Source organism: Takifugu flavidus, chromosome 13, assembly GCF_003711565.1.
Source record: "Takifugu flavidus isolate HTHZ2018 chromosome 13, ASM371156v2, whole genome shotgun sequence".
In the NCBI taxonomy this organism is placed as follows: domain Eukaryota; kingdom Metazoa; phylum Chordata; class Actinopteri; order Tetraodontiformes; family Tetraodontidae; genus Takifugu; species Takifugu flavidus.
The window spans coordinates 10347590-10361873 of NC_079532.1; the positions used below are offsets into that span (position 1 = coordinate 10347590).

Below are 14284 nucleotides of genomic sequence, written 5' to 3' on the forward strand. Positions count from 1 at the left end.
CCCCGCGACGAAGGCCCCGTTAATAAGGTCGGAGCGGTGACGCAGTTAGGGTGGTGCCGGGGCCCCGCCCACCTCCGCTCCGCCGTTCCAACGTTTTCGAAAAGTCGCGCAAAGTTTGACATCAGCAACCGGAAATGCGAGCCCCGTTACTTCGAAACAAAAGCACAACGTTTCACAAATACACCGCAAAAAATGCGCAGCAACTAACGAGAGAATGTGAAAATGTTCCTGTAGCGAATACGTTTACTGAACCACGCTACCATGGTCTGACCATAGACATAACATTAAACAAAGAATTTTAAATTGCCCATTATTTTTAGAGCCGGAAGTGGCTGTTGTCTGTGCAGTGTAACTTTATATAAAGCCTTCCCAGATTCCCGAAAGGCACCAGGGTCCGGTATCATCACCTATCCGTGCAGACAGCATCGTTTGTTTCATTCCGACAGGTAAGCTCGTCTATAATCGCCTCGCATCACCTCTGCTCGAGTTTGCGCCGACCCGTTCAGGCCAGTTTATCCGAGCGGAAGCGGAGAGCTGCGTTTTAAGGCCTGGCTGTGTTGGCGCGGTTGTGAAGTTAGCTGCTAGCCAAAGCGCTTGGTGACCGTCAACAAGCGCTAAACTCTCCCTTTGAATGGTTTCACTTGAGGTGATGTCCCAATAAATCACACCTTGAGTGACTGTTGACACCTCCGTTGGGGTGTTTTCTTTTTTTGTTGCCTCTTTATGTAGAGTAATTGCATTGTGGTTGCTAACCCCAGTGTTGTTGCTAGGTTAATGTTGCTAGATTATCGCTAGCTACATAGTGGCGCTCGTAGCTAGTTAACCCACTTTGGTTTAATTCGGTACTGTTGGGGACAACTAACCCTCCTGTTATGGCCTGTTCTGCTTAAGGATGGGGGGGCATCATGGCTGGTGAGGCTCTGGTCTGAGACCAGATCTTCTGGGAACTGTCTGAAATGAGTGTGAGAAGGTCTCAAGCTTCCACAAGTGTGAAAACACGAGTGCAAAAACAACCTCGTGATGGTTGTTTGGAGCTGAAAAGTCCTGGAGAAGATCTGCTGAAATGGCCCCTGGTTAGCAGGTACAGCGAGGGCAGTCCTGACCAGGTGTGACCTGATGTTTGGGTCCTGACCTTTAAGGTCACTGTTGTCACGTGACTAAGATGCACAGACCCAGAACCAGACAGTGTTTTTAGGAAAGTGTCATGTCTGTCCATTTTAATCAAAACCGTGTGAAAATTGACCTTTCGATAGGCGTGAACAGGACTGCTGGCTCCAGAACTGTGGCTCGGGTTCAGTGGACTGGGTCAGAACATACCGATCCTCAGAGCAGTAGAGGACTAGAGGGAGTTGGGATTGGATCAGCGGGGGCGGTCAGGGCTCGGCCCAGGCCACTAAAGTGGACCCGCTACTTTAGCGGTGCGCTCACAGAACCTGAATCATTCAACTGTGTTACCCTGATATGTCTAATGAGCCCATTTAACCTCAGGTCAGCAGCATTTCTCCTGGTGTCCACCAGTTAACCCACCAGTTAACCCAGCAGTTAACCCACCAGTTAACCCACCCGTCTGCTCCTCTCTTCAGCAGAGAACCGTGAGGGAAGCCCACCCCCCGAGTGGCCATCATGGGGGACGACAGCGAATGGATGAAGCTTCCTGTTGACCAGAAATGTGAACATAAGGTGACAGCTCGTCTTTGTCTCCTTCCTCTTTTCTTTCGTTTCTGAAGCGACCCGGCTCCACCAGCCCGTGCTGCTGCACCCCTGCAGCAGGGAGGACTCTGGTCCAGTTGGCCTGTGGACTAAAATGGCTTTGACTGAATCTTTGTCCCCTGGGCATTAAATTTAAAAGGCTCAGTGTGATATTACCAGATCGGGGTGTTAAATGGCGCCGCCTGCTGGTGATGAGAGACAATTCAGGAGCCGTCAGAATCATTTAAGAGGTTTTAGCTTTTGTCACCCGCAAAGGCAAATTATTCCATTTTTATAAAATAGTCAACAAGTGAGAGTTGGGTATTCATTCTTCCACTGATGATCAGCCTGGAAGATCGTTAATGCTCCGTCTTCTGACTGGTTTTAGGTGTGGAAAGCCCGACTGAATGGCTACGAAGAAGCACTGAAGTTATTCCAGAGGATTGGAGATGAGAAGAGTCCAGAATGGGGGAAGTACTTGGGCCTGATAAAGAAGTTTGTCACAGACTCCAATGCGGTGGCGCAGCTCAAAGGCCTGGAGGCGGCGTTAGCCTTCGTTGAGAACGCTCACGTGGCTGGAAGGTAAGTAGCACTGGCTGAGCTAGCTCACACCAGCACTGGCTGAGCTAGCTCACACCAGCACTGGCTGAGCTAGCTCACACCACCGCTGGCTGAGCTAGCTCACACCACCGCTGGCTGAGCTAGCTCACACCACCGCTGGCTGAGCTAGCTCACACCAGCTGCTGACCTAAATAATAAAATACTGAGTTTAGGAAAGCAGCTTCAGAGACTCAGTTTAGCCGTAACAGTGATTGTAACATCAGACTGACGCCTCACATCATCGTTGGTGCAGGACCACAGGCGATGTGGTGTCAGGAGTGGTCACCAAGGTGTTCAACCAGCCCAAGGCACGAGCCAAGGAGCTGGGCATGGACATCTGCCTGATGTACATCGAGATCGAGAAGGCCGAGGTGGTCCAGGATGAGCTCCTCAAAGGCCTGGACAATAAGAACCCAAAGATCGTGGTGTCCTGCATCGAGACCATCAGGAAAGCACTCGGGTCAGTGTTATGATGAAGCATTCACCACGGTTCTCACGTCTCGACCCTGTTTGGTTGATCCGGCACGTTTATTGGGGCGCTATTAAAGCGGCGCTGATGTGGACCAAACAAGCGAACTCTGGTCCGAAAGGGCCGTTTAATGCTGCTTCCTCTCCTGATGTATAATCTAAGATCAGAGTTTAGCCTCCTGTGGCGTGAAGAACCCGTTGATGCTAACTGTTGTTCACCTGTTGGTCTGCAGCGAATATGGATCAAAGATCGTGACCCTGAAGCCGGTGGTCAAGGTTCTGCCGAAGCAGTTTGAGTCCAGAGAGAAGGCTGTCAGAGATGAAGCCAAGCTTCTGGCTGTCGAGATCTACAGGTGGATCAGAGATGCTCTCAGACCTTCACTGCAGAACATCAACTCTGTTCAGGTAGCCGACGGTGACGCGTGCCTTCACCCACCTTCACCCTCACCCTCACCCTCACCTCACGCTAAACCCTGATCTTGCAGCTTAAAGAGCTGGAGGAGGAGTGGGTCAAGCTGCCTCAGACCCCCCCCAAGCAGACCAGGTTCCTCCGCTCTCAGCAGGATCTGAAGGCCAAATTTGAACAGCAGCAAGCTCAAGGAGGAGACCAGTCCGACGGTAGCTTTAGTTGGATGCACAGATGCAGCCATGCGGGTGGAGCTGCGGCCTCATCGTCTCTCTTCTTTCTGTCTTAAAGGAGAAGACGAGATGGAAGCGGCAGCCGCCGTGGACCCTTATGAGCTGCTGGAAGCTGTGGAGATCCTTTCAAAGCTGCCCAAAGACTTCTATGAGAAAATAGTAAGAAGCTGCCGTGGCTCTGATGCACAGACGGATGCGTTCTCCCTCCCAGTGTGAGCTGGGCCACAAGATGTGAGCTGTGGTGTTTGTGCAGGAAGCTAAAAAGTGGCAGGAGAGGAAAGAAGCCCTGGAAGCTGTAGAAGCTCTGGCCAAGAACCCCAAACTGGAGGGGGGCGACTACGGAGACCTCGTGAGAGCTCTGAAAAAGGTGAAGTAGGGTCACTCAGGACCTCCATAGCAGAGCCCACACAGAGGCTCAGCAGGTGAATACGTGTCATGTTGGACAGGTGGTGGGGAAAGATGCCAACGTGATGCTGGTTACCGTGGCAGCCAAGTGCCTGGCTGGACTGGCCGCCGGACTCAGGAAGAAGTTTGGCACTTATGCAGGACAGGTGAGACAAAGAACCCACCCAGATGTTCAGAACCCCTCTGCCCGTCTGAACTGGTAAATGTTGTGTCTGTAGGTGGTTCCCACCATCTTGGAGAAGTTCAAGGAGAAGAAACCTCAGGTGGTCCAGGCGCTCCAGGAAGCCATCGACGCCATCTTCCTGACGGTCCGTCTGCTCCCGGTCTGCTCGGGCATCTTGGACCTCTGCGGCGCCGGCTTTGAATGTTGTGCTCCTCTGTGATTGCAGACCACCCTCCAGAACCTGTCCGAGGACATCCTTGCTGTGATGGACAACAAGAACCCGTCCATCAAGCAGCAGGCCTCTCTGTTCCTGGCCCGTTCCTTCAGACACTGCACTCAGTCCTCGTTGCCAAAGGGCCTCCTCAAACCTCTCTGTGCTGCTCTGATCAAGGCAAGCGCGACTCCATGTTGGATGTTTGAATCCCGATAGCTCTGTACGTTAGCTATCAGCCTCCCACAGCATGGGACGCGCTCACACGTGCACTTTCCTTCTGACACATTAGCAAGTGAACGACTCGGCACCAGAGGTGCGCGATGCTGCTTTTGAGGCCTTGGGGACGGCCATGAAGGTGGTCGGAGAGAAAGCTGTGAATCCATTCCTTGCTGACCTGGATAAGCTCAAGCTGGACAAGGTACGGCTGGAGGTACGAACCGCTGTCGGGTTGCTTGTGATGACCTCCTGCTCTCTGTGGGACAGATTAAAGAGTGTGCAGAGAAGGTCGAGCTTCCTGGAGGGAAGAAGGCAGCCTCAGCTGGAGGAGGTGACAGGAAGATGGCGTCCAAAGCTCCTCCTCCGGCGGCTGAAGCTCCGCCCAAATCCTCTGTTCCATCCAAGAAGCCCCAGAGTGCTTCCAGCAAGGTGAGCTGCTGGGAGACTTTGGACCCTCACAACTGAACGCAGCGATGTTAAAGTGCGGCGTGTTTGTGCAGCCGTCAGCAGGTCCGGCGAAGAAGAGCAAGGCGGCGTCGGCGTCGGCCGGGAAACCCAAGAAAGGCTCTGACAGTAAAGAGACGACGGAGGCCGAGTTGGCCGTAAGTGTCTCGCTCCGTGTTGGAGCAGCTCGGTGGTGCCGTCGCCACTGCTGCTGGACTATTGTTTAACCAACCCTCTGTCGCCCCCCCACCAGCCGGAGGTGTGTGAAGAGCTGGCTGCTGCCGTTCTTCCAGCTTCCTGCCTGCAGCAGCTGGACTCTGCTAACTGGAAGGAGAGACTGGCCAGTATGGAGGAGTTTCAGAAGGTGAGAGGAGGCCAAAGACGAGGTGTTGTTCAGCGTTGGTGTCAGTCTGAGGCAGCCGTGTCCGTGTGTCCCTGCAGGCGGTGGAGACCATGGACGCCGGCGCCATGCCCTGCCAGGCTCTGGTCAAGATGCTGGCCAAGAAACCAGGCTGGAAGGAGACCAATTTCCAGGTTACTGTCATACATTGGTCTGAAGAGTTGTGCTCAAAGTTTCTGTTCCTGCTCAGCAAGTGGAGCCAGCACACCTGGAGCTGTGGGGCCCCGCCTGAATCAGCCTGTCAGGCCTTTGCTGTGGACCCTTTTCTGTTATTTAGAAGATGGAAATGGTGAAACCAAAGAGGGTTAAAACTATAACTATCATCTGTAACGGAGGTCTTTTCCTCTTCCATCTGCTGAACACGGCGTGCTATCAACCAAACGCTAATCTGGCTCCAACATTTGATGCCTCGTTTGTTTCACGAGCTCTGCTGTGTTTGGAGGCCAAAGCCAAGTCGGGTTCTCCACGAGCTCGACTGACGCAGCGTCTTCCCTCTGGTCCTTCAGGTGATGCAGTTGAAGCTGCGCGTGGTGGCCCTGGTCGCACAGAGGGGACAGTTCAGCAAGACCTCGGCGTCCTTGGTCCTGGAAGGGTTGGTGGATAAAGTCGGAGACGTCAAATGTGGAGGAAATGCCAAAGAGGGTCTGACTGCTATCGGGGAGGCCTGCTCGCTGCCCTGGACCGCCGAACAGGTCAGTGGGCCGCATGTCTGCACAGAGGAGGACGATGGCGATGATGCTGGATCCGTGTCCCGTGTCTCGCCAGGTGGTGTCTCTGGCGTTTGCACAGAAGAACCCCAAGAACCAGGCGGAGACGCTGACCTGGCTGGCCAACGCCATGAAGGAGTTCGGCTTTGCTGGGTAATTAAAACGGCCTCTCGCCTGGTGTTGATGGTTGCTCCACACGTGCTCACGCCTGCTCTGGTGTGTTCAGCATCAACATGAAGCCTTTCCTCAACAACGTGAAGACGGCGCTGGGCGCCACCAACCCTGCCGTCCGCACGGCGGCCATCAGCCTGCTGGGAGTCATGTACCTCTACATGGGCGCTCCTCTACGCGTGTTCTTTGAAGACGAGAAATCCGCTCTTCTCTCTCAGATCGATGCAGAGTTTGAGAAGGTAGGGCAGATGTTCAGCAGACTGTCTGCGCATCCTCGGACCAGTCCTGACGTGGTTGTGAACGTGTCTGCACAGATCCAGGGGCAGGCTCCACCGGCTCCGGTCCGGTTCACCAGGAAAGCCGTGAGTGAGGAGGAGGCTGGCGAAGTGGAGGAGCAGGAAGAGGGAGGAGGAGGAGGAGGAGGAGGACAGGACATCATGGACATGCTGCCCAGGACAGACGTCGGGTACACAAAGCTGTTTGAGCACAGACGGGAATAACGTGTCCGTTCATCCCACCTTAAATGTCTCAGACTTCTCCTCTTCCTTCTCAAGTGAAAAGATCACGTCTGAGCTGGTGTCTAAAATTGAGGACAAGAACTGGAAGATAAGGAAGGAGGGCCTAGATGAGGTCGCGGCCATCATCTCGGAGGCCAAGTTCATCACGGCCAACATTGGAGAGCTTCCTGTGGCCCTGAAGGGACGCCTGGGCGACTCGAACAAGATCCTGGTCAGTTGCTTTATCCTCAGCTTTGCTGCTGTTTCATTGTCGGCTTATTAAGACGCCGTCTGGTGTCCAGGTCCAGCAGACCCTGACCATCCTGCAGCAGCTGGCTGCAGCCATGGGACCTGGACTGAAGCAGCATGTGAAAGCTCTTGGAATTCCTGTCATCACTGTACTGGGAGACAGTAAGGTACTGGTTCCTCTCAGGGCCAGGAAGAGTTGGCAGCCGATCAGACGGTGATTTGTTCTTGGTCCTCCTCAGGCCAACGTCAGGGCGGCTGCCATGGCAACCCTGCAGGTTTGGGTGCAGCACACCGGTATGAAGGATTGGCTGGACGGAGAAGACCTTTCGGAGGAGCTGAAAAGGGAGAATCCCTTCCTACGACAGGAGGTAAATGTGGAGGTTCCTGTGGAGGTGACCTTCTGTTTCAGGAGATAAACAGTCTGAGTTGTCACTGTCGACCTCCAGGTTCTGGGCTGGTTGGCGGAGAAGCTGCCCACTCTGAGGGCAGCACCAGGGGACCTGATGCTGTGTGTTCCTCAGCTGTACGCCTGCCTGGAGGACAGAAACGGAGACGTGAGGAAGAAGGCTCAGGATGCTCTGCCAACCTTCATGATGCACCTGGGTTACGACAAGATGGCCAAGGCCACTGGGAAGCTCAAAGTACTGAGGGGCTCGGTGAATGTTGGGTTTCCCGGCTGCAGGAAGTGGCGCTGACTGTTGTTTCCCCTTCCTGTCGCCCTGCAGACTGCCTCCAAGGATCAGGTGGTAGCCATGTTGGAGAAGGCCAGAGCAGTGATGCCAGAAAAGCCTGCTGCTCCTGCTAAAGCTGGAGGGGCCAAAGGTCCGGCGGAGCCCAGCAGGGCTGCTTCAGGTCTGAGACGCGCTGAGACGGTGGGACCTTGGTTGAGTTCCTCATCTTTACCGTGTGTGTGTGTGTGTGTGTGTGTGTGTGTGCTGCTCAGCCTCCAGGTCTCAGGCAGCGGCTGAAGACACGGACAGTAAGCCTGACGTGAAGAAGGTGCGAGGAGGAGGAGGACCGGCAGCCAGGAAGGTGACGACCCTCGTCTCTGATCGACAGCTCGTTCACGCATCCACCTGTGTCGTTATTCACTGTTTCACACCGTCGGTGCACAAACTGCCATTTTGATGCTCATTTCATCCGTCAAGTGTAAACATGATGTGGTTTTTCTGCTCACCCAGCCTCCCTCCCCTCCCGAGGAACCTGCCCCTCCCTCCCCCTCCAAGGATAAGGACAGTAGTGCTATTAAAAAAAAACCCAGCAAAGGGAAGGCTGCCGCTGGCGGCCCACAGGTAGACTGCCAGCCGCCGTCCTTGTGTGCCTCACGCCGCCCTGCTGCCAGCTCGCCGCTGCTGCAGGGGCGGGCCGGGCTTCTCCGAGGACCGTGTTGGTGGGACAGACATCGCTCTGCTCACACTAATCCTGCCTATAATCACTAACACCACCACTTGATCTGCACCTCATAGCCGTAAAACTGGTGACCTCCGCTTCCGCTGCTGGATGTAGCCCCACAGGTTCTGTTAGCTTCCTCTCTGGGTCCTCGTGCACCTTCAAACAATATCAGCTGATGAGCTTCTCACAGTTTAGCACAAGTAGAACACGAGTAAGCGGCTGTTGGCTGCGTACGAGGACGAGGAAACCTCCTCGAGTCTGCAGCGCTGCATGCTCACAGAGGGTCAAGGGTCACTGGAGTTCTGGTTCTGTCCACTGCATGAATGTGGTTGGTTTCTGCTCCGTGTTGATGTGTTAACCTGCGTCCACACCTGTTGAGTGTATCACCTGTCCCCTTTGACCGGCGTCCAAGCACCACTGGCTGTCACCAGGTGTTCCTGGCACAGAGCTCATCCTTGGACTTGATCTAAGGACGTTCGTTTCCTCCCCCGTCAGGGCACCGCTGGGAAGAAGCCCGCAGCCAAAAACCTGAACGAGGAGGACCGGTCCGGACCCATCTTCACCCTCATCCCTAATGCCAAGGAACAGAGGATCAAAGAGGAGAAGCAACTCAAGGTATCCCTCTCAGGCTGGGGCCTCCTCACTTTGCCAGAGGTTTGGTGTGGGCGGGGCTCATTTTCAGGTCACATGACTCCCCCGTTTAACCCGTAGATTTTGAAGTGGAACTTCATGACTCCTCGAGACGAGTACGTGGAGCAGCTGAAGGCCCAGATGTCCACCTGCTTTGCAAAGTGGCTGCAGGATGAACTCTTCCACCTTGACTTCCAGAGACACGTCAAGGCCATCGGCCTGATGATCGAGGTACGTTTGGCCTTCGTGGTGGGGGGGGGGCGTGAAGGTGTTGGCGAGAGCTTTGAAATGTTTGTCTGATCCAGCGCTTGGAGAGCGAGAGCGAAGCCACCATCAGCTGTCTGGACCTGATCCTGAAGTGGTTCACCCTGCGCTTCTTTGACACCAACACCACGGTCCTGATGAAGGTGCTGGAGTACCTGAAGCTGCTGTTTGCCATGTTGACCCGAGAGAATTATCACCTGACTGAGTACGAGGCCAACTCCTTCCTCCCCTACCTCCTCCTGAAGGTGAGCGGCCCGCCTCCTCTCCAGGGTTCACGGACCTTTGGTTTGTTTCTGAGAGTCTTCTGCTCCTCAGGTGGGAGAGTCCAAGGATGTGGTTCGTAAAGATGTCCGGGCCATACTGACGATGTTGTGCAAAGTTTACCCCGCGTCCAAGGTCTTCCCTTTCCTCATGGACGGAACCAAGTCCAAGAATTCCAAACAGAGAGCAGGTGGGTTCCTGCCGAGCCCCGGGTCCTTCCCTCCCAGCGCCTGCTGTCGTTGATGTTCCTCCGTCTGTCCTCAGAGTGTCTGGAGGAGTTGGGCTGTCTGATCGAAGGTTATGGGATGAACGTTTGTCAGCCCACACCTGCCAAGTGTCTGAAGGAGATCGCGGTGCACATCGGGGACAGGGACACGTCTGTCCGGAACGCTGCCCTGAACACCGTGGTGGCCGTGTACAACGTGTGCGGAGATCAAGTCTACAAACTCATCGGAAACGTAAGATCGGTTCCGCGGCCGCGTCCACTGCGCTTCCAGCGCTTGACGTCAGCTCTTGAATCCTTCAGCTGTCGGAGAAGGACATGAGCATGCTGGAGGAGCGGATCAAGCGTTCGGCCAAGAAGACGCCCGCAGCTCCAGCCAAGCAGAGCGCCACCGAGAGGCCTCAGAGGGAACACCCAGCAAACCCCAACGCCACCTTCCTCCGCAAGCCTCAGCAAGAGGAGCCCAACAAGCTCAAGTACGTGTGTTCACCATCTCGCCACTTCATCTCTGGGGCGGGTCACCTGTCGGGCAGAGCTGGTGTGTGACAGAACCTGGGGAACGTCCATGAACCAGCCCTGAGCTGCTGGACCAGCTGAGGTTCTCCTGCTCCTCTTCTTTCCTCTGGAAATCATTGAAAGCCTCAGTAGATACTTGTGTGTGTGTGTGTCTGATCTCTGAGCTTCACCTGCATGCTGCTGTGGGACACCACCTATGACCTGAGGGTCCTCACAGATGCTGCTGGGGCGTCTCTGAAGCCGCCCGACTGCTTCCTGCCTGTTTCTTAACCCTTGCTCTTACTTCCTGTGTGATTTCCTTTCTCTGCTTCCTGCCTTCTTCTGGAGCAGGATCATGTATCGCACGTATAGAATGTGAGTATCTCCTCTGTCAAACCTCCACACGCGTCGTCATGGTGACGGCATCTCTCACTTCGTGTTGGTCCTTAACCTTCTCAAGCATGACCGTGATCCTTGTACTAGATCACTTCTGTGGTCCAGCATGGGGTTGAGCATGTCCCTTGTTCTCCAGCAGCCAGGCCCGGCAGAACGCCGAACGCGAGTCCTCCCACCCGTCCATCCCCAAAGAGTTCCAGTTGGACCTGGACATGATTGAGATGGACCAGAGTCGAGTGTGCGAGCTGCCAGATCTGGTGCAGCACAAGCTGGACGAGCTGCTGGAGCCCATCATGATCCCAGAACCCAAGTAAGCTCCCTCCTGTCTGGTCCTGGTCCTGGTCCTGGACCTGGAGCGGACCAGAACCTCCTGACAGCGCCCTTCTGTGATTCCAGGATGCGCTCCGTCTCGCCACACTTTGACGAGCTGCACAACAGCACGGCCTCCACCATCAACTTTGTCATCTCCCAGGTGGCGAGTGGTGACATCAACACCAGCATCCAGGCGCTGGCACAGGTACGTGCACGCACACACGTGCACACACACACACACACAGCTAACCCTAACCTGCTCCGGGGTCCCTGCAGATCGACGAGGTGCTGCGGCAGGAGGACAAAGCGGAGGTGATGTCGGGACACATCGACCAGTTCCTCATCGCCACCTTCATGCAGCTGCGGCTCATCTACAGCACCCACATGGCCGACGAGCGCCTGGACAAGAGCGACATCATCAAACTGTACAGCTGCATCATCGGGAACATGCTGTCGGTGAGTGGCCGCCGCTCCCCCAGCAGCACGCCGTGGCCGGGCCCTGGCCCTGGCCCTGGCCCTGGCCCTGGCCCTGGCCCTGGCCCTGGCCCTGGCCCTGACCCATGTGCTTGTCTCAGCTCTTCTCCATGGAGGCCCTGGCCAGGGAGGCGTCCATGGGCGTGTTGAAGGACCTGATGCACGGCCTGATCACGCTGATGCTGGACGGCCGGGTGGAGGACATCAAGGACGGCCAGCAGGTCATCCGATCAGTCAACCTGCTGGTGATCAGGGTCCTGGAGAAGTCCGACCAGACCAACATGATGAGGTTGGGGTCCACGTGAGGGGGTGGGGGGGGTGGCGGGAGTCTGTCAGCTGACCTCTCACTTCCTGTCTGCAGCGCTCTGCTGATTCTACTTCAGGACAGTTTAATCACCACAGCTGGATCTCCCATGTTCTCTGAGCTGGTCATGAAGGTAAGCAGAGTGGTGGAGAGGGTGAGGGAGCGCGTGGCGAGATGCTGACCCCCCCCCCCCCCTCGTCTCCAGTGTCTGTGGAGGATGATCCGCTTCCTGCCCACCACCATCGACAGCATCAACCTGGACCGGATCCTGCTGGACGTCCACAACTTCATGAAGGTGTTCCCCAAGGAGAAGCTGAAGCAGCTGAAGAGCGACGTTCCTCACAGAACCCTCAAGACTCTGTTGCACACTCTGTGCAAGCTGACAGGGGCCAAGGTCTCCCCCCCCCCCCACACACACACACACTCACACACACACACACCCACACACTCACACACACACACCCTCGTCTGGGTGGATCCCTCATTAAACCTGCTGTGGCCTCTTCTCAGATCCTCGACCACCTGTCCATGATCGAGAACCGTAACGAGTCGGAGCTGGAGGCGCACCTGAGGCGGGTCGTCAAACATTCCGGAAACCTGTCGGGACAGAAGAGCGACCAGGGCAGCGAGAAGTGCGGCGTGCGCGGGGTGAGTCGGGAACGTCCCCGGGGGAAGTTTAGCGGAGCAACGTTTAACTCGCCGTTTGTTCCAGGACGATCGCATGTCCAAGGCAAAGGTCAGCGACATCCTGTCGGAGATCTTTAAGAAGATCGGTTCCAAGGAGAACACCAAAGAGGTGGGCGCCGCCCGACGCCGCCGCGCCGCTGTGCTCCACGCTTGACTCTTGACCTTGAGCCTCCTCCTGTCCTCAGGGCCTGACGGAGCTGTACGAGTACAAGCTGAAGTACTCGGACGCAGATCTGGAGCCCTTCCTCAAAAACACCTCGCAGTTCTTCCAGAGCTACGTGGAACGAGGCCTGAGGGTCATCGAGTCGGAGAGAGAGGGCAAGACCCGGATCCAGGGCCCCACAGGTAGGTCCAGAACCCCGGAGAGCTGCTGCTGCTGTGGGCCCGTGTCCTGATCGGTGTGTGTGTGCGCGTGTGTGTGCGTGCGCAGTGATCCCTCAGCATGGCGTGGACTCCAGCCTGAGCAGCAACGCTGAGGAGGTGAAACCAGCCGTTTACTACGAGAGGCTGAAGATCCTGCGGCAGCGACAGGGCCTGGAGAACACGTCCAGGGTGGGTAAACGCGTCCTTCCTCTCCATCCCATCACCTCCGGGGCCACGCCCAACACTTCCCTCCTCTCTCCTCAGCAGGGGGTCGGGAGCACGGAGGAGGAGCCTCAGCAGAGAGCTCCCATTTCCTCCCTGCTGTCGTCCAAGCCGGCGGTGGCGTCCTCCACCGACATGCTGCACAGCAAACTGTCTCAGCTGAAGGAGTCCCGAGAGCTTTACCAGCAGGAGCACAACCCCGCAGGCCACGCCCACCCCCGCTCCAGCTCACCTGCCACCAACCTGGACGACCTGAAGAAACGTCTGGAGAGAATAAAGAGCAACCGGCAGTGAGGAGGAGGAGGCACCGAAGGTCCCTTTGTGCTCTGCTAGATAGGAAGCACTTTGGCTCCACCCACTTTACGTCAACCAGACAGGTAGTGACACACCCCGAGACTGAGCGTGACTCCACCCTCGGTGGAAGTGGAACGTCCCCCATCAGGCTTCAGCTGCTTAGACAACGTGTCGGACTCCATTAGCCCCGCCCCTTTGTACAATAACATAACCTGTCTGTTTTGGTACTTCGACACACTTGTACATATTTAAACGTTGTGCACACGTCACTGTGACTGCCCCCTGGTGGCCGCGTTTGGGACTGACTGAAATGAACAGGGCGGGCGCTCCCAGCGGCGTTGCCCCGGTAACCACCACAGCTCTAGGCTTAAAACCGCTGCATGCTGAGAGACGGATTTTAGTTTTTAAGCAGGAAGTGTGTGTTTCTTTGTGTGTTCCATGGCCTTCAGTAGGTTCCAGGCGTTTCCTCCGGCCGCCCGAGCTGCTGCGGCGAGGACGGCGTTTTGTGACGGTTTTTATTTTCCTTCTGTCATTTCAATGAATAAAGCACTCTTGAGTTCATCTGTCTGGAGGTGCTGATGATTCTGAATCACCGGGAGCTCCGGGGGGGTCGTGAGGCGACGGCATGGCGCCCGAGGTGGGACGCCGCGAATCTTTGGGACGATGGAAACGAGGACAGAGACGTGAGACCCGACAGGACGGCGAGCTGCTGCTCCCAGAACAGACTGGACACGTCCAGGTCTGGACAGACGCTGCCTGTTGGGTCTCTTGCTTTGATGGGAGCTTTGATGTTGCCTTCTCCTCACTCACGTCCCTTCATCTCAGCGACTGACCTCCAGCAGCTCCGAGCATTTATGATCCCGTCTGTCGCCGTGGCAACGACACTTTCCTCAGTTTTTCTTCATCTTTGCTGATTGTCCACAGTTGTTGTCTTCAAAAACTCAATAAAAAGCCGGGAGACCAGCCTGCATCTACGGAGGGATGAGAGCGCCCCCTGCTGGGCCACTCGGCTCGTGTTCCAGGAGGTGATGCACCTTCACACGGGTCCACGGTAACGAGAGTTCCACGAGCGTGCCAGGCCAGTAGGTGGCGCTGTTCCGGAGAA

At 55.9% G+C, this 14284-nt stretch overlaps 1 protein-coding gene across 10 annotated transcripts; it reads left to right on the plus strand.

Annotated features, from left to right (window-relative positions):
* Positions 1-330: 330 nt before the first annotated feature.
* On the plus strand, positions 331-13740 carry ckap5 (cytoskeleton associated protein 5). 10 transcript variants are annotated; one of them, XM_057052675.1, is made up of 45 exons: positions 331-446; positions 1584-1680; positions 2078-2271; positions 2543-2749; positions 2991-3162; positions 3243-3375; positions 3455-3555; positions 3650-3763; positions 3843-3947; positions 4020-4109; positions 4191-4355; positions 4468-4596; positions 4662-4823; positions 4895-4996; positions 5092-5202; positions 5280-5372; positions 5745-5930; positions 6004-6098; positions 6172-6355; positions 6431-6582; positions 6671-6845; positions 6916-7029; positions 7102-7230; positions 7309-7503; positions 7588-7714; positions 7806-7894; positions 8044-8154; positions 8750-8869; positions 8966-9115; positions 9190-9393; positions 9464-9599; positions 9674-9867; positions 9936-10108; positions 10479-10502; positions 10660-10833; positions 10920-11040; positions 11112-11291; positions 11411-11598; positions 11671-11746; positions 11819-12007; positions 12124-12261; positions 12326-12409; positions 12486-12645; positions 12731-12852; positions 12928-13740. In XM_057052675.1, the coding sequence occupies exons 2-45, from the start codon at positions 1624-1626 to the stop codon at positions 13177-13179; spliced, it is 6177 nt and encodes a 2058-aa protein (XP_056908655.1). In that variant the 5' UTR covers positions 331-446; positions 1584-1623; the 3' UTR covers positions 13180-13740. The 10 variants fall into 10 exon arrangements, with proteins under 10 accessions (XP_056908655.1, XP_056908658.1, XP_056908657.1 ...); XM_057052678.1 differs by having other exon boundaries at positions 339-446; positions 12931-13740; XM_057052677.1 differs by having other exon boundaries at positions 339-446; positions 10663-10833.
* Positions 13741-14284: the final 544 nt, after the last annotated feature.